The 25,767-nt window shown below is 46.5% G+C and overlaps 1 protein-coding gene across 1 annotated transcript in view; it reads right to left on the bottom strand.

The window, feature by feature from the left end:
• The window catches only part of EXOC4 (exocyst complex component 4), a 351,428-nt gene that overhangs the window by 21,413 nt on the left and 304,248 nt on the right, over nt 1–25,767 (bottom strand). The window contains exons 15-17 of the mRNA XM_066550131.1: nt 13,078–13,219; nt 8,052–8,230; nt 6,241–6,400 (exon numbers count right to left, since the gene is read on the bottom strand). Coding sequence (XP_066406228.1) covers nt 6,241–6,400; nt 8,052–8,230; nt 13,078–13,219 — 481 coding nt within the window. The remainder of the gene's footprint in view (nt 1–6,240; nt 6,401–8,051; nt 8,231–13,077; nt 13,220–25,767) is intronic.

Below are 25,767 nucleotides of genomic sequence, written 5' to 3'. Positions count from 1 at the left end.
AGCACTGATGCAGGATTGACGTGGGATTGAGAAAAGCTCGAGCTGCAGCTGCATCCTCCATCCTAAATCTCCCCATCCTCCCCTTTCCTGGGATCATGGAGTGCTTTGGGTGAGAAGGGACTTTAGGATCATCCAGAGCCACCCTGGCCATGAGCAGGGACATCTTCCACTATTCCAGGTGGTTCCAAGCCCCATCCAACCTGGCCTTGGAATAAAGATGGGTTTGGAGTAACAGGAGCATTCCCCAGCCCCATAGAGGGGCTGGAGAGTGGGAATGGAGCTGGGAAGGGTCTGGAGAACCAGGAGGGGCTGAGGGAGCTGGGAAGGGTCTGGAGAGCCAGGAGGGGCTGAGGGAGCTGGGCAGGGGCTGAGCCTGGAGCAAAGGAGGCTCAGGGGGCCCTGGTGGCTCTGCACAAGTCCCTGCCAGGAGGGGACACAGGGAGGGAACAGGGACAGGAGCAGGGGGAACGGCCTCAGGCTGGGCTCAGGGGGGATTTTGGGAGAATTCCTTCTCCATAAGGGTTGTTGAACATTGGAAAAGGCTGCCCAGGGAGGTTTGGAGTGCCCATCCCTGGAGGTGTCCAAGGAACCCCTGGAGGTGGCACTCAGAGCTCTGGGCTGGGGACAAGGGGAGGGTTGGGCACAGCTGGGATTCCATGGGCTGGGAAATCTCCTCCATCTGCCGTGATCCTGTGAGTCCATGATTTGGGTTTACTGATGGCCAAACCAGGCACAAGGGGAGCTCTGATGGCTCCTCCCCACCCCATCTCCCCAGGGAGCCACCAGAAGCACCAATGAGGTGCCACATCTGCTACAGGGACATGTCCCAGCCAATATTCCTGTCATTATCCCAGCCAATATCCCTGGAATGTCCCAGCCAATATCCCTGGAAATGTCCCAGCCAATATCCCTGGGAATGTCCCAGCCAATATTCCTGAAATGTTCCAGCCAATATCCCTGGGAATGTCCCAGCCAGTACCCCTGGGAATGTCCCAGCCAGTACCCCTGGGAATGTCCCAGCCAATACCCCTGGAATGTCCCAGCCAATATTCCTGGGAATGTCCCAGCCAATATCCCTGGGAATGTCCCAGCCAATATTCCTGGAAGGTCCCAGCCAATATCCCTGGGAATGTCCCAGCCAATATTCCTGGAAGGTCCCAGCCAATCCCCTGGAATGTCCCAGCCAATATCCCTGGGAATGTCCCAGCCAATATTCCTGGAAGGTCCCAGCCAATATCCCTGGGAATGTCCCAGCCAATATTCCTGGAAGGTCCCAGCCAATCCCCTGGAATGTCCCAGCCAATATCCCTGGGAATGTCCCAGCCAATATCCCTGTCATTGTCCCAGCCAATACTCCTGGAATGTCCCAGCCAATACCCCTGGGAACGTCCCAGCCAGTACCCCTGGGAATGTCCCAGCCAATATCCCTGGGAATGTCCCAGCCAGTACCCCTGGGAACGTCCCAGCCAGTACCCCTGGGAATGTCCCAGCCAATAGCCCTGGGAATGTCCCAGCCAATATTCCTGGAAATGTCCCAGCCAATATCCCTGGAAATGTCCCAGCCAATATCCCTGGAATGTCCCAGCCAATACCCCTGGAATGTCCCAGCCAATATCCCTGGGAATATCCCAGCCAATATCCCTGGCATTGTCCCAGCTAATATTCCTGGGAATGTCCCAGCCAATAGCCCTGGAATATCCCAGCCAATACCCCAGAAATGTCCCAGCCAATACCCCTGGAAATGTCCCAGCCAATATTCCTGGAATGTCCCAGCCAATATTCCTGTCATTGTCCCAGCCAATATTCCTGGGAATGTCCCAGCCAATATCCCTGTCATTGTCCCAGCCAATATCCCTGGAATGTCCCAGCCAATATTCCTGGGAATGTCCCAGCCAATATCCCTGTCATTGTCCCAGCCAATACTCCTGATATTGTCATCAACAGCAGGACAAGATTCCAGGTCCCTGCAGGAGGGGTGGCCATGGGAACACCTGGAATGGAAGCTCCCACTCACTCCAGCTGTGGGGACACCTCTGGACCCCTCTGCTGCCACCCCCTGAGGCAGGGAGGACCCTGAGAGCCAGGGACAGCGAGAGCCCTGCTCGTTTCCCAGGTGACAGTGACACTTGTTAGGGAAAATGTCCCCATTTCATCCCTGCTCTCTCTGCTCCCTTTGCAACCACCTCAGTTGTACACTCAGTTCTAACACTCGTCTGACTCAGAAAATCACTTTTTTCTGCGATTTTTTAAATTTAAGGCTGAGTCTGAAGCAGAATCCTCTGATGAAATCTTCATAAAATCCCTGAGAATTTTGGGTGGGGATAGAGGGAGAGGAGAGAAGAAGACACAAGGGAAGGGACAAGAGGAAGAATTCAAATTTGAAGCTTTTATCCCTTTCATGCTATAAACCTAATTCTGGCTGTGAAACTTTGGTAATTTGGAGGCATTTGGAAGTGGTGCTCAGTCCCAGAGTTTGCAGCACATGCCTGGATATTCCACAGGGAGAAAATCCTGCCTTTTCCTTAATAAAGCAGTGGAAGCCCCAACAATCTCCTGCATTTCTGCTGCCCTAGATACTGAACACACACAGGAGTGAAAAACCCATTAATACTGGCAGGAAATTTAGCAAATGCCACAAATCCTTTGTGACACCTCAGCAGTCAGAGCCAGCCTGTTTCACCCTTTCTCCTGGTGGAAAAAAAACTCCTCACACCACTTGGCAATTTAATTTTTTTTTTTTTTCTGGTGGAAATGTGCTCTGTGATGCTCTGCTGAGACTTTCCTTGCCTTGAACTGAGAATCTGAAAGCAGAACTCACTTAAAACACATTTTCCCCTTGCCATGGGATTCTCCCAAAGCAGCCAATGCTGCTGTTGTCACCTGCAGGTCACAGAGCTTTGGAAAAATGGGGTTTAAACAGCAAGAGCCTCACCAGGACCAACAAGTGTTACCTGGGCTTGCTCTTAATCCTCCACCTGATTTTTGATTCAGGGGAAAAAGGGTTTCCCCTTCCAGCTTCCCTGCTTGGGATTTCTATTGCCTGGAGTCACTGAGCAGAGAAGAAAGGGATGCCCCGTGTTCTCTGAGGCCTCTAAAAAGCCTTGAAGACAATGCCAGAAGTGAAAAATAAAAGCAAAAAATCAAAAGCACAACATTCAGGAAAACCTTAAAGAACTTTTGGTCCTTTCTCAACTGGCCTGGCCTTTCCTACAAACTGATTTCAAACTTTGAGGAAAGGGATCTGCTCCAAAATTCAGATTTGAGGCATGGAGAGGGGTGCACTGATTGTTAATTGTGGCTAATTGCTGCTGAACCCTCAGTGTGATGGACACAGAAATATCCAGGCAGGGCTGGGGCTCTCCTGTCCCACCCAGACCCTCCAGTTCCCTGGAACAGGGAGGGAATTTATCCCAGGAAAAAAACCCAACTTTTGGTCCTTTCTCAACTGGTCTGGCCTTTCCTACAAACTGATTTCAAACAGTTCATTTTGAGAAGAGGGACCTGCTCGAGAATTCAGATTTGAGGCATGGAGAGTGATGCACTGATTGTTAATTGTGGCTAATTGCTGCTGAACCCTCAGTGTGATGGACACAGAAATATCCAGGCAGGGCTGGGGCTCTCCTGTGCCACCCATGATCCTCCAGATCCCTGGAGCAGGGAGGGAATTTATCCCAGGGAAAAGAAAACCAAACTTTTGGTCCTTTCTCAACTGGCCTGGTCTTTCCTACAAACTGATTTCAAACTTTGAGGAAAGGGATCTGCTCCAGAATTCAGATTTGAGGCATGGAGAGGGGAGTGTGGAGAGTGATGTATTGATTGTTAATTGTGGCTAATTGCTGATGAACCCCTCAGGGCTGGGGGTCTCCTGTCCCACCCAGATCCTCCAGATCCCTGGAGCAGTGAGGCAGGGAGGGAATTTATCCCAGGAGGTGCAGGAGGAAGAGAGAATTTCTCCAGCAGCTCTGCCGCTGCTCCTGTACATAAAAAATAAACACTTTATCTTGGAAAAGGCCAAACTGAGAGTTATCCACAGCACAGAGCATCTACAGATTCCTGCCTGAGCTGTATCACAGAGGTACAAATCACTTTTATCCAGCCTGATGTTGTTTTATGCTTTCTGGAGGGGAGCTGTTATGTTTATTTAATAGTTTGAGTAGAACCTGGCTACCCTGGGGTCCCTGGGGTGATGTGAGAGCCTTGCCCAGGTGATTGTGAATTCAGGGGAGCAGGGCAGGCCTGGGATGCACCAGAGCCTTGTTTATGTCAAAGGAGGATCTGGGTAATAAACATTTAAACATTCAGGAGTCATCTGAAGAACTAAAGAGTCAAACAGAGTATGAAAGAAGAAAAGAGGGAAGTGATGAAGCTGTGAGAGCAATAAGAGAAATGTTGCTGGATTGATTTGATGGGAAGAGTTCAGCACAAAGCTGCTGTGGGAGGGGTGGGGTCAGGCTCTGCCCCCAAGAACAAGGGACAAGGACACAAGGAAATGGCCTCAAGTCATGCCAGAGGAGTTTAGGGATGGATATCAGGAAAATTCCTTCACCACAGGATGGTCATTTAAGAAAGAAAAGATGAAATTTGGGAAGTTTATTCCTTGCAGAATATTACTCCTTCCTTCCTTCCTTTCTAGTGGATCTTCCTCCCTCCCCCTCCTGCAGGCCACAGCTTCCTCGTGCCCATGGTGATCTGAAGAAATGAATTCAGTGATGGTTCCCCCCCAGGTGTGATCCCAAATAAATGAGGCACTCAGTCACACTCCTCACCCAGGCAGCTCAAACCTGCCTCAGAATTCAGCCTCCAGCAGCAGTGGCCAAGTGATGGCACCAAGAGTTCGTGGTGGGTCAGATCCAAGTTCCACACAGACCTCTCTCATTTCACCCCATTCCTCCATTTCCAAGTCCCAGACTTTTCCTTTGGCTGTTCCTGGCTCAGCTGTCCCCTCCTGACCCAGAAGGATCAGCTGAGCCCCAGAATGTGGGAGAGGTTTGCAGGGGGTCTGTCACACCCAGTTTTGGGCTTATTTTGGGTTTATTTTGCTGTTCCTGCTATTTCAAGGTAACAGAACTCAAGGGAGATGTCCCTTCAAGCCCACCTGGATCTGGTGATCCTGAGCCTTCAACAAACCAAAACATTTCTCACCTGGGAATAAATCCAAGCCCTAATTTCATCCTGTTCAGGTTCCACCCACCACCTTTGGAAGCTTTTCCCTGCCTGGGTTTTGGTCTTGGAGAAGCCTCAAGGGAGCACCAAGCACAGACACTTGGTGGGACCTCACACCAGCCTCAACTGATCCACATTGGGGCTTGATGACCTTGGAGATCTTCCCTGACCTTAACAACACCCCTGATTCTGTGATTCCACGTCCCTCTGAACGTTGTTCAACCAAAGGAAAGCAAAAAATCACCACCAGCACCTCCAGCTGTTGAACTTGCCACTCATCTGGCCACCTGAGACTTTTGGAATGCTGGAACCCAGGGCACAGGGAATATTTCTCTGCCTGACCCCCAGGAGAACACTGCTTTTAACCTTTTAATCCATGGAGAAAGCTTCCAAGACTTTGGGATGAATTGGAATCTACAAGTGTGTGAAACAGGTAATAGTATAGTTTATCACAGGGTGAAAAACTGAGAGTTTTGGGTTTTTAGTATGGAAGTAGATAGAAGACAAGATGGAGGATTTGGGGCATTGTTGATCTCCTTCTTGTTCTTCATCCACTCCATTTTCTGCAGTGTTGGTGGCACAGGGTGATTGGTTAGAAAGAGCCACAATGCAGATGTTGTGTCAACAGACAAATAATTAGTTATTGGTAGAAAGTTAGAAATAAAATACCTTCTAAGAGTATTTTGGATACTTGGATATTTGGACATGCCCAGATTCCTCCATCTTGCCTCCTGAACCCCCATTCTAAAACCCCTAAAATTCTACATTTTCACCCTGTGATAAATTCACTATCATTCTACTTAAACTTTCGTGGCTTGCAGATCCTCATATAAGGTTGGTGATTTGCTCCATGGGTTATAATCAAAGGCACAGGAGTCTTGGGCTCTGTGCCAGGGCCTCTGAGCCCCGGGGCAGGGGCTGGAGCCCTCCAGGACAGCCAGAGGGATGTCCTGGCTTCTGACATCAAACACAGCTGACAGGTGTAGGAGAATTATTGTAGATAATGCACACGTGGTTTGCATTGTCTCAGCTCCTGTGGGCCCCAGGTGAGTGCCAGGGGGCGAGGTCTGTGCTCACCTGGCAAAGTCCAGGTCGGCCTCCCGGGACATGGTGATGTTGGTCAGGTTCTGCTGCAGGATGAAGATGTTCCTGCACATCTTCTTGATGCCCGACTCGCTGATGCGCCTGAAGTAGTGCGCGCCGTTGATGAGGATGCAGGAGATGAGGTGGCCCAAACCTGCAAGGGGGGAAGAGATTTAGTGCCAGTAAGTCATGGTAAAAAAAACCCCAAAATGTGCATTGTTAAGTGGTGCCTGTGAGCTGGATCAAGGGATTATTGGGTTTTTACTGGAAACCTGTCACAGACACGTTTTATGAAAAATCCTTTCCTTAGGATTTTTCCTCCTGAGAAGCTGAGAGGCCTCAGGAACAAAATGTAAGCAATGGTTATCTGCTGCTGTGGAATGCAACAGGTGCATCTGGGATTGGTCCATGTTGGTTGTTTCTAATTAATGGCCAATCACAGCCCAGCTGTCTCAGACAGAGAGTCTGAGCCACAAGCCTTTGTTATCATTCTTTCCTATTCTATTCTTAGCCAGCCTTCTGATGAAATCCTTTCTTCTATTCTTTTAGTATAGTTTTAATATAATATATATCATAAAATAATAAATCAGCCTTCTGAAACATGGAGTCAGATCCTCGTCTCCTCCCTCATCCTAAGAGCCCTGCGAACACCAGCACAGAAACCCTCAATAATCTTCGTGGTGCAGTTTAGGACTTTGCACCTCTTTAGTAAAAACGCAAAAATGCCCCAAAACTTGGAGCTGTGTTGTCACAACCAGTGATTTTTAACCAGGCTTTGCACAATGTCCCTTCCAGTCCCTCTGCAGAGCAATGGGTCACTGCAGCTCCTGTAGAACCACAGGATTTTAATCTGTTCCCCAGGCTGGTGGTTTCCCTGTTTTTCCTGGTAAATTAGTTTCCAGGAGCAGGAATGAGCTGCATTCCCATGCCCCTGATGCACAACCCCTCTGTGAACAGTTTCCTGTGTCTGAAGGATCTCAGAGGGGCACAGCTGGGGGCTGAGGGACACAGGCACCCCCCAAAATGATGGATCCACTCGTGTCTCATTAAAAAGAGCAAAAACCCAGCCTGATTTGCACTGCAACCAACCCAATCCAGGTCTGGGCAAGCCCAGAGGCCAATTAAAAGTCTTAATTAAGGATTTAATTCATGTACAGGGAGCCAGTGTGGGAAATCTGTAAATCCCAGACCCAGGATTGAGAGGTGTGATTAAGGAGGACCATGAGTATGAATTTAAACTTCAACAGGATGTGAATGGTCCCTGTGGCTCTGTGTGGAGCCATTTCCCTCTTCTTGAACAAACAGGGAATCACAGAATCCCAGGATGGTTTGGGTGGGAAGGGACCTTAAAGCCCATCCAGTGCCACCCCTGCCATGGCAGGGACACCTCCCAGTGTCCCAGGCTGCTCCGGCCCCAGTGTCCAGCCTGGCCTGGGGCACTGCCAGGGATGCAGGGGCAGCCCCAGCTGCTCTGGCAATTCCAGCCCAGCCAGGAATTCCTCATTGCCAAGATCCCATCCCTGGCTGCCCTCTGGCACTGGGAGCCATTCCCTGGGTGCTGTCCCTGCAGGCCTTGGCCCCAGTCCCTCTGCAGCTCTCCTGGAGCCCCTGGAATGTGCTGGAAGCTCTCCCTGGAGCCTTCTCCTCTCCAGGGGAACATTCCCAGCTCTCCCACACGGCTCTCCCTCAACGCTCTGTGGGTGACAGCAGCACCTCCCTCTGCTTCACCCCCGAAAGGAATCCCGTGGAGCTTTGGGATGAGGACGGAAAACCCTTTATGGAGGAAGGACTGGGAAGAGCCTGACCTTCGAAGATGTACTGGAACTTGTGCTGCTGCAGGCTGGCGCTCATGGCCTCCTCGATGGCGCTGATGTCCTTGTTGAGCCGCACCACCAGCGGGTCGTAGTCCATGCTCTCCACGTTGGCCACGATGGCGTAGTTCCCTTGCTTGGCCAGGGGGATCAGGTAGTGGAAACAGTGAACCCTTGGAGGCACAAGGAACACATCACATTGAAACAACCCCTGTTTTAAAGTTTTTATGGGAGGCAAAGCGGCTTTTCCCCTTCCTCAAGCTGGTAAGAAAATAACTTCATGAGATGGGTGGTGGTGTTTGGGTTAAAGGCATCCTCCTCTTGCTGTTGCTCCATCTTCAGGGATGGATCCAACAGATCCTTGGTGATGGATCTGACCTCCATCATCCCACTGAATGGGATGGGAGAGTGCCTTGCTCTGTTATTATGAGTATACATAGGGTGTATGAGGTGGTAAGCAGGATTGCGGCTCCTGTTAGGATAATTGTTCCCAAGATTCCCCAACTTCCCATACAATACCAGTGCTCCAACACAAACTCCTTCCATGAAAACCTCATAAAAGGGAAAACTGGCAGGACCAGCAGGCCAGGGGTCATGGAGTGATCATTAAAATTCCATGATTGTGCCTATTCCCAAGCACTTCACACCACTGCAACTCCATCCTGCTCACCAATGTGCCCAACCATCATCCCTCCATGGAAGGAGAAATTCCATGCACTTAAATCCCAACATGCCCAACCATCATCCCTCCATGGAAAGAGAAATTCCACACAGTCAAATTCCAACTTGCCCCCCTCCATGGAAACAGAAATTCCATGCAGTAAATCCCAACTTGCCACCTCTATGGAAGGAGAAATTCCATGTAGTTGAATCCCAACGTGCCCAACCATCATCCCTCCATGGAAGGAGAAATTCCATGCACTTAAATCCCAACTTGCCTCCTTCATGGAAGGAGAAATTCCACACAGTTAATTCCCAACATGCCCAACCATCATCCCTCCATGGAAGGAGAAATTCCATGCAGTTAAATTCCAACCATCATCCCTCCATGGAAGGAGAAATTCCATGCAGTTAAATTCCAACCATCATCCCTCCATGGAAAGAGAAATTCCATGTAGTTGAATCCCAACATGCCCAACCATCTCCATGGAAGGAGAAATTCCATGCAGTAAATCCCAACTTGCCCCCCTCCATGGAAAGAGAAATTCCATGCACTTAAATCCCAACATGCCCAACCACCATCCCTCCATGGAAGGAGAAATTCCATGCAGTTAAATCCCAATGTACCCAACCACCATCCCTCCATGGAAGGAGAAATTCCATGCACTTAAATCCCAACATGCCCAACCATCATCTCTCCATGGAAGGAGAAATTCCATGCAGTTAAATTCCAACATGCCCAACCATTATCCCTCCATGGAAGGAGAAATTCCACACAGTCAAATCCCAACTTGCCTGTCGCAGACATCTTTCATGAAAAATCCTTTCTTAGGATTTTTCCTTGTGAGAAGCTGCAGTTTCAGTAACCAAAGTAAACAATGGTTATCTGCTGCTGTAGAATGCAACAGGTAGACCCGTGATTGGTCTCCTGTGGGTGTTTGGATTTCTTGACCACTCATGGCAGAGCTGGCTCTTGCTCTGTCTGAGACACAGATCTTTGTTATTCATTCTTGTCTATTCTTAGCTTAGCTAGCTTCTGAAGAAACCTTTCCTTTCTATTGCTTTTTAGTATAGTCCTAATGTAACATATATCATAAAATAATAAATCAAGCCTTCTGATCATGGAGTCAACATTCTCGTCTCTTCTTCATCCTGAAAACCCTTGTAACCACAGTCACACTTGCCCCCCTCCATGGAAGGAGAAATTCCATGCAGTAAATCCCAACTTGCCCCGCTCCATGGAAACAGAAATTCCATGTAGTTGAATCCCAACATGCCCAACCATCATCCCTCCAAGGAAGGAGAATCCATGCAGTTAAATCCCAATGTGCCCAACCATCATCCCTCCATGGAAAGAGAAATTCCATGCAGTAAATCCCAACTTGCCCCCTTCCATGGAAGGAGGAATTCCATGCAGTTAAATCCCAACTTAGGACTCTGCAAAAAATCATAATTAAATTGTTTCTCTCAAAGCCAGAGAGGAAATTGCTGTGCCCAGAAAAATCCACAGCAGAGCTCCTTCTGCTTTTGTAGTCACCCGGCGGGAACAAGGTTGGGTTCTACTTCCACCAGGAGAGGTTAAGGTTGGATTTTGGGGAAAATTCCTTCATGGAAAGGGTCATCCAGCCCTGCACAGGCTGTCCAGGCCATGGGGTGGAGTCCCCATTCCTGGAGGGATTTAAAGCCATGTGGAGGTGGCACCTGGGGACATGGTCAGTGGTGGCCTTGGCAGGGCTGGGAATGGTTGGACCTCATGATCTTAAAGGTCTTTTCCAACCTCAATGATTCCATGATTCTGGAATTCACCTGCCAGGGGAACAAATCAAAGCCTGAGGGAGAATCCCTGGAATTTGGGGCATAAGTCAGGGTCAGCACACGGGGACAGGAAGCTCACACCAGAATGGCCCAAAGCTGTGCCAGAGATGTCCTGGCTTCCACATTCCCTGGAAAACACCCTTGAGGTGGCCATCACGAGCAAGTCCAGTTTAGGGTAATCCCCAGAGTAAAAGCAACTTATATATAATTTTATATATTGTTTTAAAATATGAAAATCCTGTAACAGACATTAAGTAATCTAGAATTTCATGGTTATTCCAACAAAAGCTGCTTGCATTCCCAGGCTGGACAGGGCTTGGAGCAACCTGGGACTGGGGAAGGTGTCCCTGCCTGTGGCACTGGATGATCTTTAAGGACCTTTCCAACCCAAACCTTGCCAGGACTTTAGGATGTGATTCCATGGCTTGGAGAATGATCTGGGAGTGCCAAAAATCTCCTTTAAGGAAGCACATCCAAATCCAAGGAGCAGGATCTCAGTGACCTCAGGGGCACTGGGGGAGGAGAAGACAACACCAAGCTGCATCTGGAGTGAATGTGGGCTCTGAGGCAGGAGAAAATCAGGGGATAATTGAGTGGAATTCCCAAAATTCCTGGGGTGTTCAAGGAGACAATTCCTAAATTCCTGGCTGTTTTGGTGTCTCCTCAGGTTGCACCTGCAGCAGCCAGTGGTGGGATAAATTGCCAGGCTCTTCCCAAATGTGCTCAGAGTGTCTCCCTACCCACAGTGGATGGATTCCCACTGTGCTGTGCGCCTTGGACACGGCACAGATCCAGGGAATGGGTGCAGGATCAGAGAATCCTGCCAGGAGCAGGCACCAGAGTTACTGCAGGTGGTTGGAAATGCAGAGTGAGGGATGCAGGGGAGCTCCCACCCCGCTGGGGTTTCCCTGATGTCAGCACCTCTCCTCAGTCCCTTCCACCCTTTGGACACAGTGACGGGGTTCGGTGAATTCACAGCTCCAAACTCGGCTCCTGTTGGAAGCACTGGAGGAGCTGGGCAATGCTCTGCTCTAAATTACAGCAGAATTTATCCCCCAAGTCCATTTTAGGGGTTTTTGCTTAACCCAAGTGTGACAAAAAGCCACAGAGGCCAGAAACCCATCCCAAGAGTCCGGGTTCCTTCAGTCCAGCTGGAAAACTGCTCCATTTCCATACTTCCACCACCTTTTCCTCAAATCCTCCCAAGCCCAGCAGGTGATGGATGGCAGGATGAAGGACTGCTGACAAGAATTAATGTGGATTTTTTTTCCAGAGCTCCACGCTGATCCAGCAGAGCACACGGGGACACAACATGGCCTGGGATGTGTCACTGAAGGACAAACTGGTGATCCGTCAAAGCTCTGACATCCCCCTTCTATCTGCTGCCTCAGAGCAAAGGGAAGCAATGAAAATACACCTGGCCTGAACTGTTCTCCAGGGAGAAACATCTTCCCAGCCCTGGAGTGGGCAGCTGGCAGCCTGAAGAAAGGGATTTACTGCCTTTGATCTTTGCATGTGAAGGCAGAGACTTCATAAAATTACCTGGCCCTTAAAAAAAGTCCAGCTCGTTCCCCAGTTCCCGTTACTGTTTGAAAAAGTAGGAGGAGAAGCTCCTATTTGCAGTCCCAAAAAACCAACTTGTTAGACTGTGAAAACACCATTGTTTTTGGACAAAGTCCCCGAAAATCACATTTTTTTCCTTTCTCTGAACCATAATTACGGAATCACAGAGTGAGTTGGGTTGGAGGGACTTGCAAGGTCACCCAGTGCCCCCCTTGCCATGGGCAGGGACAACTCCCACAGTCCCAGGGTGCTCCCAGCCCTGTCCAGCCTGGCCTTGGACATTCCAGGGATCCAGGGGCAGCCCCAGCTGCTCTGGAGGACCTCACCACACCCACATTAAGGAATTTCTTCCTAAATTCTCTTTTAATTAAGATACAAACCTCCCTAGGAAATTCCACTTTTGGTGCCCTGCCTCCATCCCACATTTGGCCACCCACGATTCGGTGATCTGGCATTCCTGGACTCACCTTTGATGCTGTCATGGATAAGATTATTATTATTTGTGTCCTCTGGACATGATCTCCACCTGCAGCCTCCTAAGAGGCCCCTCTGTCACAGACATGTTTTATGAAAAATCCTTTCCTTAGGATTTTTCCTCCTGAGAAGCTGAGAGGCCTCAGGAACAAAATATAACCAATGGTTATCTGCTGCTGTGGAATGCAACAGGTGCATCTGGGATTGGGCTCATGTTGGTTGTTTCTAATTAATGGCCAATCACAGTCCAGCTGGCTCAGACTCTCTGGTCAGTCACAAGATTTTATTATCATTCCATTCCTTTCTATTCTTAGCTAGCTTTCTGATGAAATCCTTTCTTCTATTCTTTTAGTGTAGTTTTAATGTATCATTTTCTTTTAATATAATATATACAATAAAATAATAAATCAGCCTTCTGAAACACAGAGTCAGATTCTCATCTCTTCTCTCATCCTGGGACCCCTGTGAGCACCACCACACCCCTCCATCCCCAGATTCCAGGTTTTACCTGACTTCCAAGTGCAGCACCAGCAGGCAGCGGTCAGCCATCTCCTGGAAGGACCTGGCCAGCTCACTCAGGCTCTGCAGGATCTGCTCGGATGCAGGAAGGTGCTCCAGGCTGGCATGGCTGTCCTGGCCTGGGGATGTGGCTGCCAAGAGAAAAGAGTTCAATTTGAGATCTTGTAAGAGCCGAAATGAGAGATGTGGGACTCCAGGCAGCACTCCAAAATGCAGTTTATTGTATCCAAAATGCAGTTTATTACATTCAAAATGTCACAGCAGTCCAGGGTCTGGGTGACAGAGCTGTGCCCACAGCTCTCAGCTCCAGCTGCAGGCAGGCCTGCAGACCCACATCCCTCATTCAGGCTCTTACTAATGGTGCCACACGTTGGGCACCACTGTAAAAGCTTAAATGAGGGGTGTGGGACTCCAGGGGCTCTCCAAAATGCAGTTTATTGTATCCAAAATGCAGTTTATTGTATCCAAAATGCAGTTTATTGCATCCAAGGTGTCACAGCAGCCCAGGGCTGTGGGTGACAGAGCTGTGCCCACAGCTGTCAGCTCCAGCTGCAGGCAGCCCTGCAGACCCTTTGGTTTTGGTTACAGTGCATTAGAGACTTTTCTTTGCTGAGCATCTTCATGCAGTAGAACCAATCTATACCTGAACTGTTATCTACAGCCTGTCATAACTACTGTAATTACCATATTCATGTTACCGTTCTCCAATCACTCAAAGTTAGTGCATTACAGTTTAAGCTAGAAGTTGGTTTGTTGGTTTTCAGTTTTCTTGCAGTGGAAAATTCTGAGACTTTTTTTCTATTTGCCACATCAGCAGGTTTGTTTGCCTGTGCTCTCTTTGTGCTTGGTAAAAACATCTTCTTGTTTGGGGTGGGTTTATCCTTTGCTCTAAGCCATAAACCCCCTTCTAACTAACACACCCTTTGCCTCCTTGGTTATCAGCAATTCTTTTCTTCTATATCAAAACTTGCTTCCATCTCTGTTCCTTCATCAGACTCTACATTTAAAAATCTTTCTGCCAAGCACACATCTCTGTGAGACCTTCTTGTCAAACTTTCAAACTTGTCAAACAAGATGTTCTCCATCCCATCCAGAGCCTCCTGTGTGCTCCCATCCCAGCTCTGGGTGATCCCTCCACTTCTAATTCAGGAGTGGATCAAGGAGCAAAGTGTTCCTGCCATGGACTGAACTCCCAGGTGGGTCTGAGGGGTTTCATCAATCACCAGGAGACATTTTCCTGGGAAGAGATTGCTCTGGGCTGAGAATTCCTGTGGCTGCAGAGTCCTGGAGTGTTTATCTCACTCTGCTGGGAGGAGCTGCTTGGGAGCCAAGGCACCCACAGGTGGGAGGGTCCTTTTTGGTCCCCACAATGTCCCTCAGGTGAGTCCCCACCCCTTCAGAGGAGCCTTTCTTTGGTTTTGTTCCCTAACCACAGCCCAGTAAAAAGCAATTAAACACCCATGAGCTGCTCATGGATGGTTTCATTCCCACTGAGATCTCCTTGAAAAATCTTCTGGGATTTTATCCCAGCCAGGAGTGCAGGTCTAACTCCATCACTTCATCCCTCAGGGCTGTAAAAAGGAATTAAACCACAGGAGCACCCATGGATCATCTCCTTCCCACTGAGACCTCCTTGAAACACCTTTTGGGATTTTATCCCGGCCACCAGAGCAACTCTAACTCCATAACTTCATCCCTTGGGGATGTAAAAAGGAATTAACCACAGGCAACACCCATGAGGTGCTCATGGATCATCTCCTTCCCACTGAGGCCTCCTTGAAAAACCTCCTGGGATTTTATCCTGGCCACCAGAGCAGCTCCAACTCCATCACTTCCCCCCTTGTCCTTTACCCCAGGGCTGAGCCCTGAACCTCCTCCCTGCAGCCACAAGAGGAACCCTCTGTAATCCCACATTCCACCCTGCTCTGAGCAAGTGCATCCCAAAGATCCCAGTTCAAGGCCTCATTCAGGCAGCACTTTGGGGCTGGCATCTGTCACGGACACATTTTATGGAAAATCCTTTCCTTAGGATTTTTCCTCCTGAGAAGCTGAGAGGCCTCAGGAACAAAATGTAACCAATGGTTATCTGCTGCTGTGGAATGCAACAGGTGCAGCTGGGATTGGTCCATGTTGGTTGTTTTTAATTAATGGCCAATCACAGTCCAGCTGTCTCGGACTGTCTTGGTCAATCACAAGATTTTATTATCATTCCATTCTTTTCTATTCTTAGCTAGCTTTCTGATGAAATCCTTTCTTCTATTCTTTTAGTATAGTTTTAATATAATATATATAATAAAATAATAAATCAGCCTTCTGAAACATGGAGTCAACATTCTTGTCTCTTCCCTTTTTGGGGTTGCCTGCAAATTCAACAGAATCCTGCCTGGGGTGATCAGCACAGTTTGAAATCAGGCTGCCCTGAAACACTTGGATTAAATAATGGGATTGTGAGGACATCTCCTGGATCCCCAAGTGCCATCCCTACAATCCCTGTGTGCTCAAGTAGAGATTCCTGTGCCATATAAATAATTTCTACCCTTGCTGGCTCCTTCAAAACGCTTCTGTAACAGGGAAGGTGAACTTTGGGATTGAATTTCCAGCCTAACCTTATTCACTGATGTTTTATGTTTCCTTCTTTACATTATTTTTTCCCTCATGGAGTTCTCCATCTCTTTGTTGAATCATGGGATCATTTTCTCCATTTTCTGAGCCCCTTTGCCAGCTCCCTCAGTGGCTCCAGACCCTCCCCAGATCCAACACAGGAGGGATCTGTGCATTCCCAAGGAGCTGCTGACCATCAAATTCCATTTGGAGTGATGCTGAATTAAGGAAATGTGACTTTTGTACAGCCACAGCCTCGCTCTGAGAGAGGAACTTTGGATTAAACACCAAAACCAATCCGCCTAAAATAAAACACGCCCTCAGATCCAGCCTGAAAAGAGAAGAAAAAGCAAAGTGGGGGGGGATAAAAACCCCAATTTCATTTTTTTTTGGTGCAAAACAAATTAAAGCAGAGGTGAACAGGAACTGTACAATTAAGTGTGGAAATCACAGAATATGGAGGTAGATGATCTTTGATGCCCAGAGAAGCTGTGGCTGCCCCTGGATCCCTGGAAGTGTCCCAGGCCAGGTTGGATGGGGCTTGGAGCAGCCTGGGATGGTGGAAGGTGTCCCTGCCATGGTTGGAATGAGGTGATCCTTGAGGTCCCCTCATTCCATCAATTAACTCCATCAATTAACCTCTCTCAGCAGCTCCTGAGGTCACAGCAAAATTCATGAAGGAATTTTTTGAACCAAGGAACACCAGCCTGGCAAACCCTGCTGGAAATGATGAACTGCCCTGGGGTGTGGAAGGGGAATAAAGAGGGAACAATGAGGGTGACAATCCCAGCCTGGGTGGGTGGGAATGATGAGGATTCCCCTTCCATGAGCCTCCTCCCAGCCCCTCTCTGCTCACTGAGCTCTGTCCCACCAAGAAAATTACATTATCAGTGAGGGGGTGAGTGGCTTATTTACACATCCTCTAATTCCAGATTATCCCAGGACTCTCAGGAGGCACTTGGGGAGAACTTTTTGTCCTGCAAGTGACCCTGGAGGGTGGCAGAACTTCAGCTCAGGGTCAGGTCTAGGGATAATTAGATAATTAGAAAATTACCTGGTGACAGGACAAAGCTGAAAACCCCACCTGTACCATGCATGAAAAAACCGCCATTTTCTAAAGCCCCAAAATCCTACATTTTGAGAAGTTTTTATCCTCCTGGAGATGCACTTGGGGCAGGAATCATCTCTCTCTTAGCAGAGGCAGCTCTGCCAGCCTGGAAGTGCTGGAGATGGATGGAGCCATCAGAGAAAAGCAGGAGTCAGCTCCTTGCTGCTGCAGGCAGATGCACACACCATTTTTCTCCTCTCCACAATTCACTTGCAGCACTTTAAGTGAAGCTGTAATTATATTTGTCAGTGGAGATAAGGGGAGGAGGGAGATGGGCACAATCTGCTCCCCGTTTGAAGCACTGAAATCCTTCAGGGCCCTCCTGGCAGGGAGGAGGCTCAGGTGGGGTTTTTTGGGGGGGTGAATCTGAATTTCTCCTTTTTTTTTTTGTGCTTTTGGAGCTCAAAGGAAGCCTTTCAGAGCCCATCAATTTTCCTTTCTTCTCTGGACATCCAGAAGAGAAAATCCCATTTTTTTAAGTCTCACTCCAGATAGTTTTACTCCATCATCCTTGGCAGCACGAGGCCAACAAATGAGCTGGAGCAGCAAAAAAATAATCAGAGCCTGAATTATTAAAGGGCTTTGAGTAGGAAATGCCATTTGGAGCTGGGCAGTTCTTTGGGCAAAAACTGAGCCTTCCTGTGGCTGTGGACCTGCCACACTCTGAAAAAGGGAGGGATCTCTGCTGAAATGTTGGAAAAGGGGAAAAAAAAAATCTGGAATTCTGGAAAAACAGACCAGCCACGCAATTCTTCTTCCCCTTCTGCTCCTTCCTAACCCATTTCCAGCTGAGCATGAGCCCACCTGGGCACCACAACAGCCAGGCCAATGCCCTGCTCCACTGGCCCCTGGCATCCTGGGGATCTGAAGGTGAATTTTCCATGCTGCTGGAGAAAAGTGCCAGCTTTGTTTGGGATTTCCTCCTGCCTGGCTGAAATCACAGCCCAGTCCTCTCCCTCTGAGGAAAAGGAATGTTTCAGGTGGTATTTTCTGAGGCTCCTGTCTTTGGAAGGAATGATGGGTGTGACTCCATGTTCTTAGAAGGATAATTTGTTATTTTATGGTATATTATATTACGTTACGTTACATTACATTACATTACATTACATTACATTACATTATATTATATTATATTATATATGCTATACTAAACTATACTAAAGAATACAGAAAGGATACAGACAGAAGGCTAAAAAGATAATAATAAAAACTCGTGACTCCTTCCAGAGTCCTGACACAGCTTGGCCCTGATTGGTCATTAATTAAAACAATTCCCATGGAGCCAATGAAACAATCACCTGTTGGATAAACAATCTCCAACCACATTCCAAAGCAGCAAAACACAGGAGAAGCAAATCAGATAATATTGTTTTCCTTTTTCTCTGAGGCTTCTCAGCTTCCCAGGAGAAGAATCCTGGGAAAAGGGTTTTTCCCAGAAAATATAACAGTGAAATTTTCATCCCAGCAAAGCTGAGAAAAATAAACTCAGCCCAGGCCTTGCCACCCAGGATTTCTGCAGGTGCCTCTTGGCAGGTTGTAAATGGATGGATGCAGATTGCCATGTTAAATTAAACAAAACAAATATTAATTTATTAAATATATTTATGGAAAATAAACAAAATATTAAACAAAAAAAACCCCTGGAGCCCCCCAGGTGTGAGCAGAGTGACCACTGGCACATCCCAGTGGCTTAACAGCACCAGGAGCAGAACCAATCCAAGGAGACAAACTCTGCACCCTGAACCTGATGAAGGAAGCTCCAAAACGCTCAGGATTTGCACAGCATTCCCTAATTTCCTCTCTGGGGGAAAGGAAAAGCTCACAGAGACATTTTACAGCTCTGCAGGGGGAAAATCCCTCCTCTTTGGGAGAGAGATGCAGCAAGAAACTCCTGCTGAATTTCAGGACCAGCTCCTTAAATTTGAATTTCTTCCTCCTGTCCTCTCCAGAAGAGGTAACTCCAAAAAACACTGGGAAAAGGGAATTTGTCACGGGATAGGTGCTGGATTAAGGCTTTAAGAGTGAGAGTTAACTCTCCTCTCTGCTGGGGACTTTCCTGAGGATCTCAGGCACCACTTTCCCCTTTAGTGCTTGAGTTCCCAGCAGGTAAAAACCTGGATAATGAGATTTTATCCATCACTGCCATTCCAGCAGTGTCTCCTGCTCCCACAGCTTTTAGCACCACGAGGAGACGATGCCACAAGGACAGAAAATCGCTACTAAAACATCTTCAAAAAGGAGAATATCTGGTATTTCAAGGAAAAAGCTTTGGATGAAGCCAGGCAGAATTAGAGATGTGATTATTTTTTAAAGGAGTAAGGTGTGAACATCAGATCCAACATCAAGGATTTATTTCAGTGTGATTTCTGCCAGGAAACCTCTGACTTTCACACCCAAAAAGCATGAAAAAATTAATAATTTTTAATATTTCACTATTTAGAAGCCACCTCTGTGGTTAGTCTCTGTGTTAAAGGTGCTGCTGGTGAGGAAAATTTTGTGAGGGGACAGGAATGTCACCAAGGTGTCCATGCCCGACCAAAAGGGGACTCCAAGGTACAGATCAGTCACTCCTTCTCCTAAATTGGTCCATTTAGGAATTCCAGATCTCTAGGAAAGAACTGGAATGAGCCATAAAAGCTGGAGCTGGATTCTGATTCTCCCACAGTTCAGAGGGACTCCTGCCAGGAAACCTCTGACTTCTACACCCAAAAACCAGGAAATAATTACCAATTTTTTAATATTTCACTATTTAGAAGCCACCTCTGTGTTAAGCCATGTCCCTCTGGGGCAGAGCAAGGGAAAGCTGCTGCTGGTGAGGAAAACTTTGTGAGGGGACAGGAATGTCACCAAGGTGTCCATGCCCGACCAAAAGGGGACTCCAAGGTACAGATCAGTCACTCCTTCTCCTAAATTGGTCCATTTGGGAATTACAGCTCTCTAGGAAAAAACTGGAATGAGCCATAAAAGCTGGAGCTGGATTTTGATTCTCCCACAGTTCAGTGGGATTTCTGCCAGGAAACCTCTGACTTCCGCATGCAAAAAGCATGGAAAAAATTAATAATTATTAATATTTTTTAAATATTTCACTATTTAGAAGCCACCTCTGTGTTAAGCCATGGTCTCCATCTGGGATAGAGGAAGGGAAAGGGAAAGCTGCTGCTGGTGAGGAAAATTTGTGAGGGACTGTCACCAAGGAATGTCCCCAAGGAATGTCACCAAGGTGTCCATGCCCCACCAAAAGGGGGACTCCAAGATACAGATCAGTCATTCATTCTCCTAGATTTGTCCATTTGGGAATTCCATCTTTCTAGGAAAGAACAGGAATGAGCCATAAAATCTGGAGCTGGATTCTGATTCTCCCACAGTTCAGAGGGACTCCTGCTAGGAAACCTCTGACTTCTACACCAAAAAGCATGAAAAAATTATTAATTTTTTAATATTTCACTATTTAGAAGCCACCTCTGTGTTAAGCCATGTCCCTCTGGGGCAGAGCAAGGGAAAGCTGCTGCTGGTGAGGAAAACTTTGTGAGGGGCCAGGAATGTCACCAACGCCCCACCAAAAGGGGACTCCAAGGTACAGATCAGTCACTCCTTCTCCTAAATTGGTCCATTTGGGAATTCCAGATCTCTAGGAAAGAACTGGAATGAGCCATAAAAGCTGGAGCTGGATTCTGATTCTCCCACAGTTCAGCGGGATTTCTGCCGGGAAACCTCCAGCTTCTACACCAAAAAGCAGGAAATAATTACCAATTTTTTAATATTTCACTATTTAGAAGCCACCTCTGTGTTAAGCCATGGTGTGTCCCTCTGGGACAGAGCAAGGGAAAGCTGCTGCTGGTGAGGAAAACTTTGTGAGGGACTGTCACCAAGGAATGTCACCAAGGTGTCCATGCCCACCAAAAGGGGACTCCAAGGTACACATCAGTCACTCCTTCTCCTAAATTTGTCCATTTGGGAACTCAATCTTTCCAGGAAAGAACAGGAATGAGCCATAAAAGCTGGAGCTGGATTCTTATTCTCCCACAGTTCAGTGGGACTCCTGCCAGGAAACCTCTGACATCAACACCCAAAAGCAGGAAAAAATTAACAATTTTTTAATATTTCACTATTTAGAAGCCACCTTTGTGTTAAATCTCTGTCTTAAAGGTGCTGCTGGTGAGGAAAATTTGTGGGGGGGACAGGAACATCACCAAGGTGTCCATGCCCCACCAAAAGGGGACTCCAAGGTACAGATCAGTCACTCCTTCTCCTAGATTTGTCCATTTAGGAATTCCATCTTTCTAGGAAAGAACTGGAATGAGCCATAAAAGCTGGAGCTGGACTTTGATTCTCCCACAGGATTCGTTTCAGAGCGATGGGAATTTAGGAAGCAAAGCTGGATATTGAGGTTGGCACCTTCCCTGGGGGCTTCTTCTCTGAGGTGTGAATATTTGGGCCTCTTAGATATGAACAAATACCTGAAATATTCACCCTGATATTGCTGCTTTTTCACCTAAATTATTCTCTTTTTTAGGGTTTAGATCCAGGGAAACAAAACACTCAAAGGAATGATTTCTCCCAAGAATCCCAAGATCATGGAATGGAAGGGCACCAAGAATGCTGGGAGGGAACTTTAAAGTCCAACCTTCAAAGTATCTGGCACCTCACAGCTGCATTTGGGATGCCAGCTGCCAAAATTGTCCAAAATTCCCAGCATTTTACTGGGAATTCAGCTTTTGCTGGGATCAGTGCCAAGGGCACTCACTGGTGCCAAAGGGACAGAGCTACACTTGTAGGACAAACAGAAGTGAAGAGGAAACGAGCTCAGGGACAGCTGCTCATTAATTAATCTCCAAGCAAATTGCCACTAATGAGTCCTGTTCTCTCAGAGAAAAATTAGGGATGTGCTGGAGGAAACTTAAGGAAGGGATTTCCTCTTGCAAAAGGATCTGAAGAAAGGGAAGAACGGCAAGGGAAAAAAAAAAGGCAAGAAAGGAGAAAGGGAAGGGAAGAACTGCAAGGGAAAAAAGCAAGAAAGAAGAAAGAGAAGAACTGCAAGGAAAAAAAAACAAGAAAGGAGAAAGGGAAGAACTGCAAGGAAAAAAAAAGCAAGAAAGAAGAAAGAAATGCAAGGAAAAAAAGAGGAAAGAAGAAAGGGAAGGGAAGAACTGCAAGAAAAACAAACAAGAAAAAAGAAAGGAAGAACTGCAAGGAAAAGAAAAGGAAGAAAGAAGAAAGGGAAGGGAAGAAATGCGAGGAAAATAAAGCAAGAAAGGAGAAAGGAAAGAAGTGCAAGGAAAAAAAAAAGGAAGAAAGGAGAAAGGGAAGGGAAGAAATGCAAGGAAAAAAGCAAGAAAGGAGAAAGGAAAGAAATGCAAGGAAAAAAAAAGAGGAAAGAAGAAAGAGAAGGGAAGAAATGCAAGGAAAAAAGCAAGAAAGGAGAAAGGAAAGAAATGCAAGGAAAAAAAAAGAGGAAAGAAGAAAGAGAAGGGAAGAAATGCAAGGAAAAAAGCAAGAAAGGAGAAAGGAAAGAAATGCAAGGAAAAAAAAAGAGGAAAGAAGAAAGAGAAGGGAAGAACTGCAAGGGAAAAAAGCAAGAAAGAAGAAAGGAAAGAAATGCAAGGAAAAAAAAAAGAGGAAAGAAGAAAGAGAAGGGAAGAACTGCAAGGGAAAAAAGCAAGAAAGAAGAAAGGGAAGAACTGCAAGGAAAAAAAAAGGAAGAAAGAAGAAAGGGAAGAACTGCAAGGAAAAAAAAAGGAAGAAAGAAGAAAGGGAAGAACTGCAAGAAAAAAAAGCAAGAAATAATGAAAAGGAAAGCAAGAAGACAAAAACAAAGGGCTGGCACTCAGAACTTCCCATGTCCTTAAAATCCAAGTGCAGGAGAAGGGACAAAGCTGGAAAAAATAAAGACAAAAAGGCATCCCGACCTTTGAGGTGGCCAGGAAGAGCTGCAGCCCCATCAGCTGGGTAAACACTAATGAGGAGCAGAGCCCAGGCTGTCACCGGTGATAAAGAGCAGCCTAAACACTCGATTAGTTTTTCATTTGGGGAATTAATGTTTTTTACCCACTCGGCGCTTAATGAATTGTCTCGTTAGCGCTGCCTGCCTGCCGAGCGCCTCGCCTGCCGCCGCTGCCGGGCATAAATTTCCCCAGGAAATTAGCGCTTTTAAAAAGGCCATAACTCCTCCAAAAAGTGGGGTTGTTTGCTGGTTTTCTGCAAAAAATGCAGCCTTGGGGAAAAAGGGATTACTGGGAGGGGGGAGGAATCTGTTAAATAAAAGAGAGAGGCAACATGAGAGGTTCGAGCTCCATCCTACAGCTCCTCCAACCAAACTCAAGGTTTGGTTGATCCTCACTTTTCTTTAAGCACTTTGCAGTCTGAAAAAGGCTTGAAAACCACTGAAGGAAGCAAAATTGTGCAGGGAGAATGAAGAGCAGGATCCTAACACAGGATTAGGAAAAGAGTTGATTTCACCATGGAAGGATTCCCTAAAAAGTCCAGGATTTGCTCTTCCAGTGCTCCGCAGCTGGGAAAATTCCTCTGTGAATTTTTTCTGTTTTCAGTCATTTATAATGTAACTTTCCCAGAACTTGCCCTTCTCAGAGTTATTATTTCCTGGGCTGGATTGGATTATCTCAGAAAACAGAGGGGCAACATGAGAGGTTCGAGCTCCATCCTACAACCCCTGGAAAGTTTGGTTGATCCTCACTTTTCTTTAAGCATTTTGCAGTCTGAAAAAGGCTTGAAAACTACCCAAAAACCAAGTGGTTCATTAAAAAAAACCTCCAAATATCAGGTGTTTTTCACTAAAAAAGTTGGTTTTTTTCACCGAAGGAAGCAAAATTGTGCCGGGAGAATGAAGAGCAGGATCCTGACACAGCATCAGGAACTGAGTTGATTTCACCATGGAAGGATTCCCTAAAAAAAAGTCCAGGATTTGCTCCTCAGCTGGGAGAATTCCTCTGTTAATTTTTAGTTTTCAGTCATTTATGATGTCACTTTCCCAGAACTTGCCCTTCTCAGAGTTATTATTTCCTGGGCTGAATTGGATTATCTCAGAAAACAGAGGGGCAACATGAGAGGTTCGAGCTCCATCCTACAACCCCTGGAAGGTTTGGTTGATCCTCACTTTTCTTTAAGCACTTTGCAGTGGGGAAAAGGCTTGAAAACTACCCAAAAACCAAGTGGTTCATTAAAAAAAACTCCGAAGATCAGGTGTTTTTCTCTAAAAATATGGAAAAAGAAGGAAGAAAACTGTGCAGGGAGAATGAAGAGCAGGATCCTAACACAGATCAGGAACTGAGTTGATTTCACCATGGAAGGATTCCCTAAAAAAATATTTTGCTGCTTTTTTCCCTCAACTGGGAAAATTCCTCTGTGAATTTTTTCTGTTTTCAGTCATTTATGATGTCACTTTCCCAGAACTTACCCTGCTCAGAGTTATTATTTCCTGGGCTGAATTGGATTATCTCAGAAAACAGAGGGGCAACATGAGAGGTTCGAGCTCCATCCTACAACCCCTGGAAAGTTTGGTTGATCCTCACTTTTCTTTAAGCATTTTGCAGTCTGAAAAAGGCTTGAAAACTACCCAAAAACCAAGTGGTTCATTAAAAAAAACCTCCAAATATCAGGTGTTTTTCACTAAAAAAGTTGGTTTTTTTCACTGAAGGAAGCAAAATTGTGCCGGGAGAATGAAGAGCAGGATCCTGACACAGCATCAGGAACTGAGTTGATTTCACCATGGAAGGATTCCCTAAAAAAAAGTCCAGGATTTGCTCCTCAGCTGGGAGAATTCCTCTGTTAATTTTTAGTTTTCAGTCATTTATGATGTCACTTTCCCAGAACTTGCCCTTCTCAGAGTTATTATTTCCTGGGCTGGATTGGATTATCTCAGAAAGCAGAGAGGCAACATGAGAGGTTCGAGCTCCATCCTACAACCCCTGGAAGGTTTGGTTGATCCTCACTTTTCTTTAAGCACTTTGCAGTGGGGAAAAGGCTTGAAAACCACCAAAAAACAATTGATTCATTTAAAAAACCTGCAAAGATCAGGTGTTTTTCACTAAAAATATGGGAAAAGAAGGAAGAAAATTGTGCAGGGAGAATGAAGAGCAGGATCCTGACACAGCATCAGGAACTGAGTTGATTTCACCATGGAAGGATTCCCTAAAAAGTCCAGGATTTGCTCCTCAGCTGGGAGAATTCCTCTGTTAATTTTTAGTTTTCAGTCATTTATGATGTAACTTTCCCAGAACTTGCCCTTCTCAGAGTTATTATTTCCTGGGCGGAATTGGATTATCTCAGAAAACAGAGGGGCAACATGAGAGGTTCGAGCTCCATCCTACAACCCCTGGAAGGTTTGGTTGATCCTCACTTTTCTTTAAGCATTTTGCAGTCTGGAAAAGGCTTGAAAACTACCCAAAAACCAAGTGGTTCATTAAAAAAAACTCCAAAGATCAGGTGTTTTTCTCTAAAAATATGGGAAAAGAAGGAAGAAAATTGTGCAGGGAGAATGAAGAGCAGGATCCTAACACAGATCAGGAACTGAGTTGATTTCACTGTGGAAGGATTCCCTAAAAAATCCAGGATTTGCTATTCCAGTGCTCCTCAACTGGGAAAATTCCTCTGTTAATTTTTTTGTTTTCAGTCATTTATGATGTCACTTTCCCAGAACTTGCCCTTCTCAGAATTGTCATTTCCTGGGCTGAATTAGATTATCTCAGCAGTGACTTGATTTCAAAAAGTCCTTTCAGCTTCTTCTGAGTTCTGGGAAAGATTTTTTTGCCTGTTTGGTGTGCTTCACCAAATTTTCCTTAAAGACAGGGAAAATCACAATGGAGACACCTCCTTTAATCTACAGCAAACCAAAAACTCAGCCCCTCAGAGTCCTCCAGGATGCTGAGCTGCACCTTCCCAAAAATGCCCTCAAGATTTCCCTGCAGGGCTTCTCTGGCCCTCAGAGGGATGGAATTGGAAAAGAACCTTAAATTT

The sequence above is a fragment of the Molothrus aeneus genome, chromosome 5 (assembly GCF_037042795.1).
Source record: "Molothrus aeneus isolate 106 chromosome 5, BPBGC_Maene_1.0, whole genome shotgun sequence".
Lineage (NCBI taxonomy): Eukaryota > Metazoa > Chordata > Aves > Passeriformes > Icteridae > Molothrus > Molothrus aeneus.
Note: the sequence above shows the minus strand (reverse complement) of the source record. Positions and strands in the feature narration are given on the sequence as shown.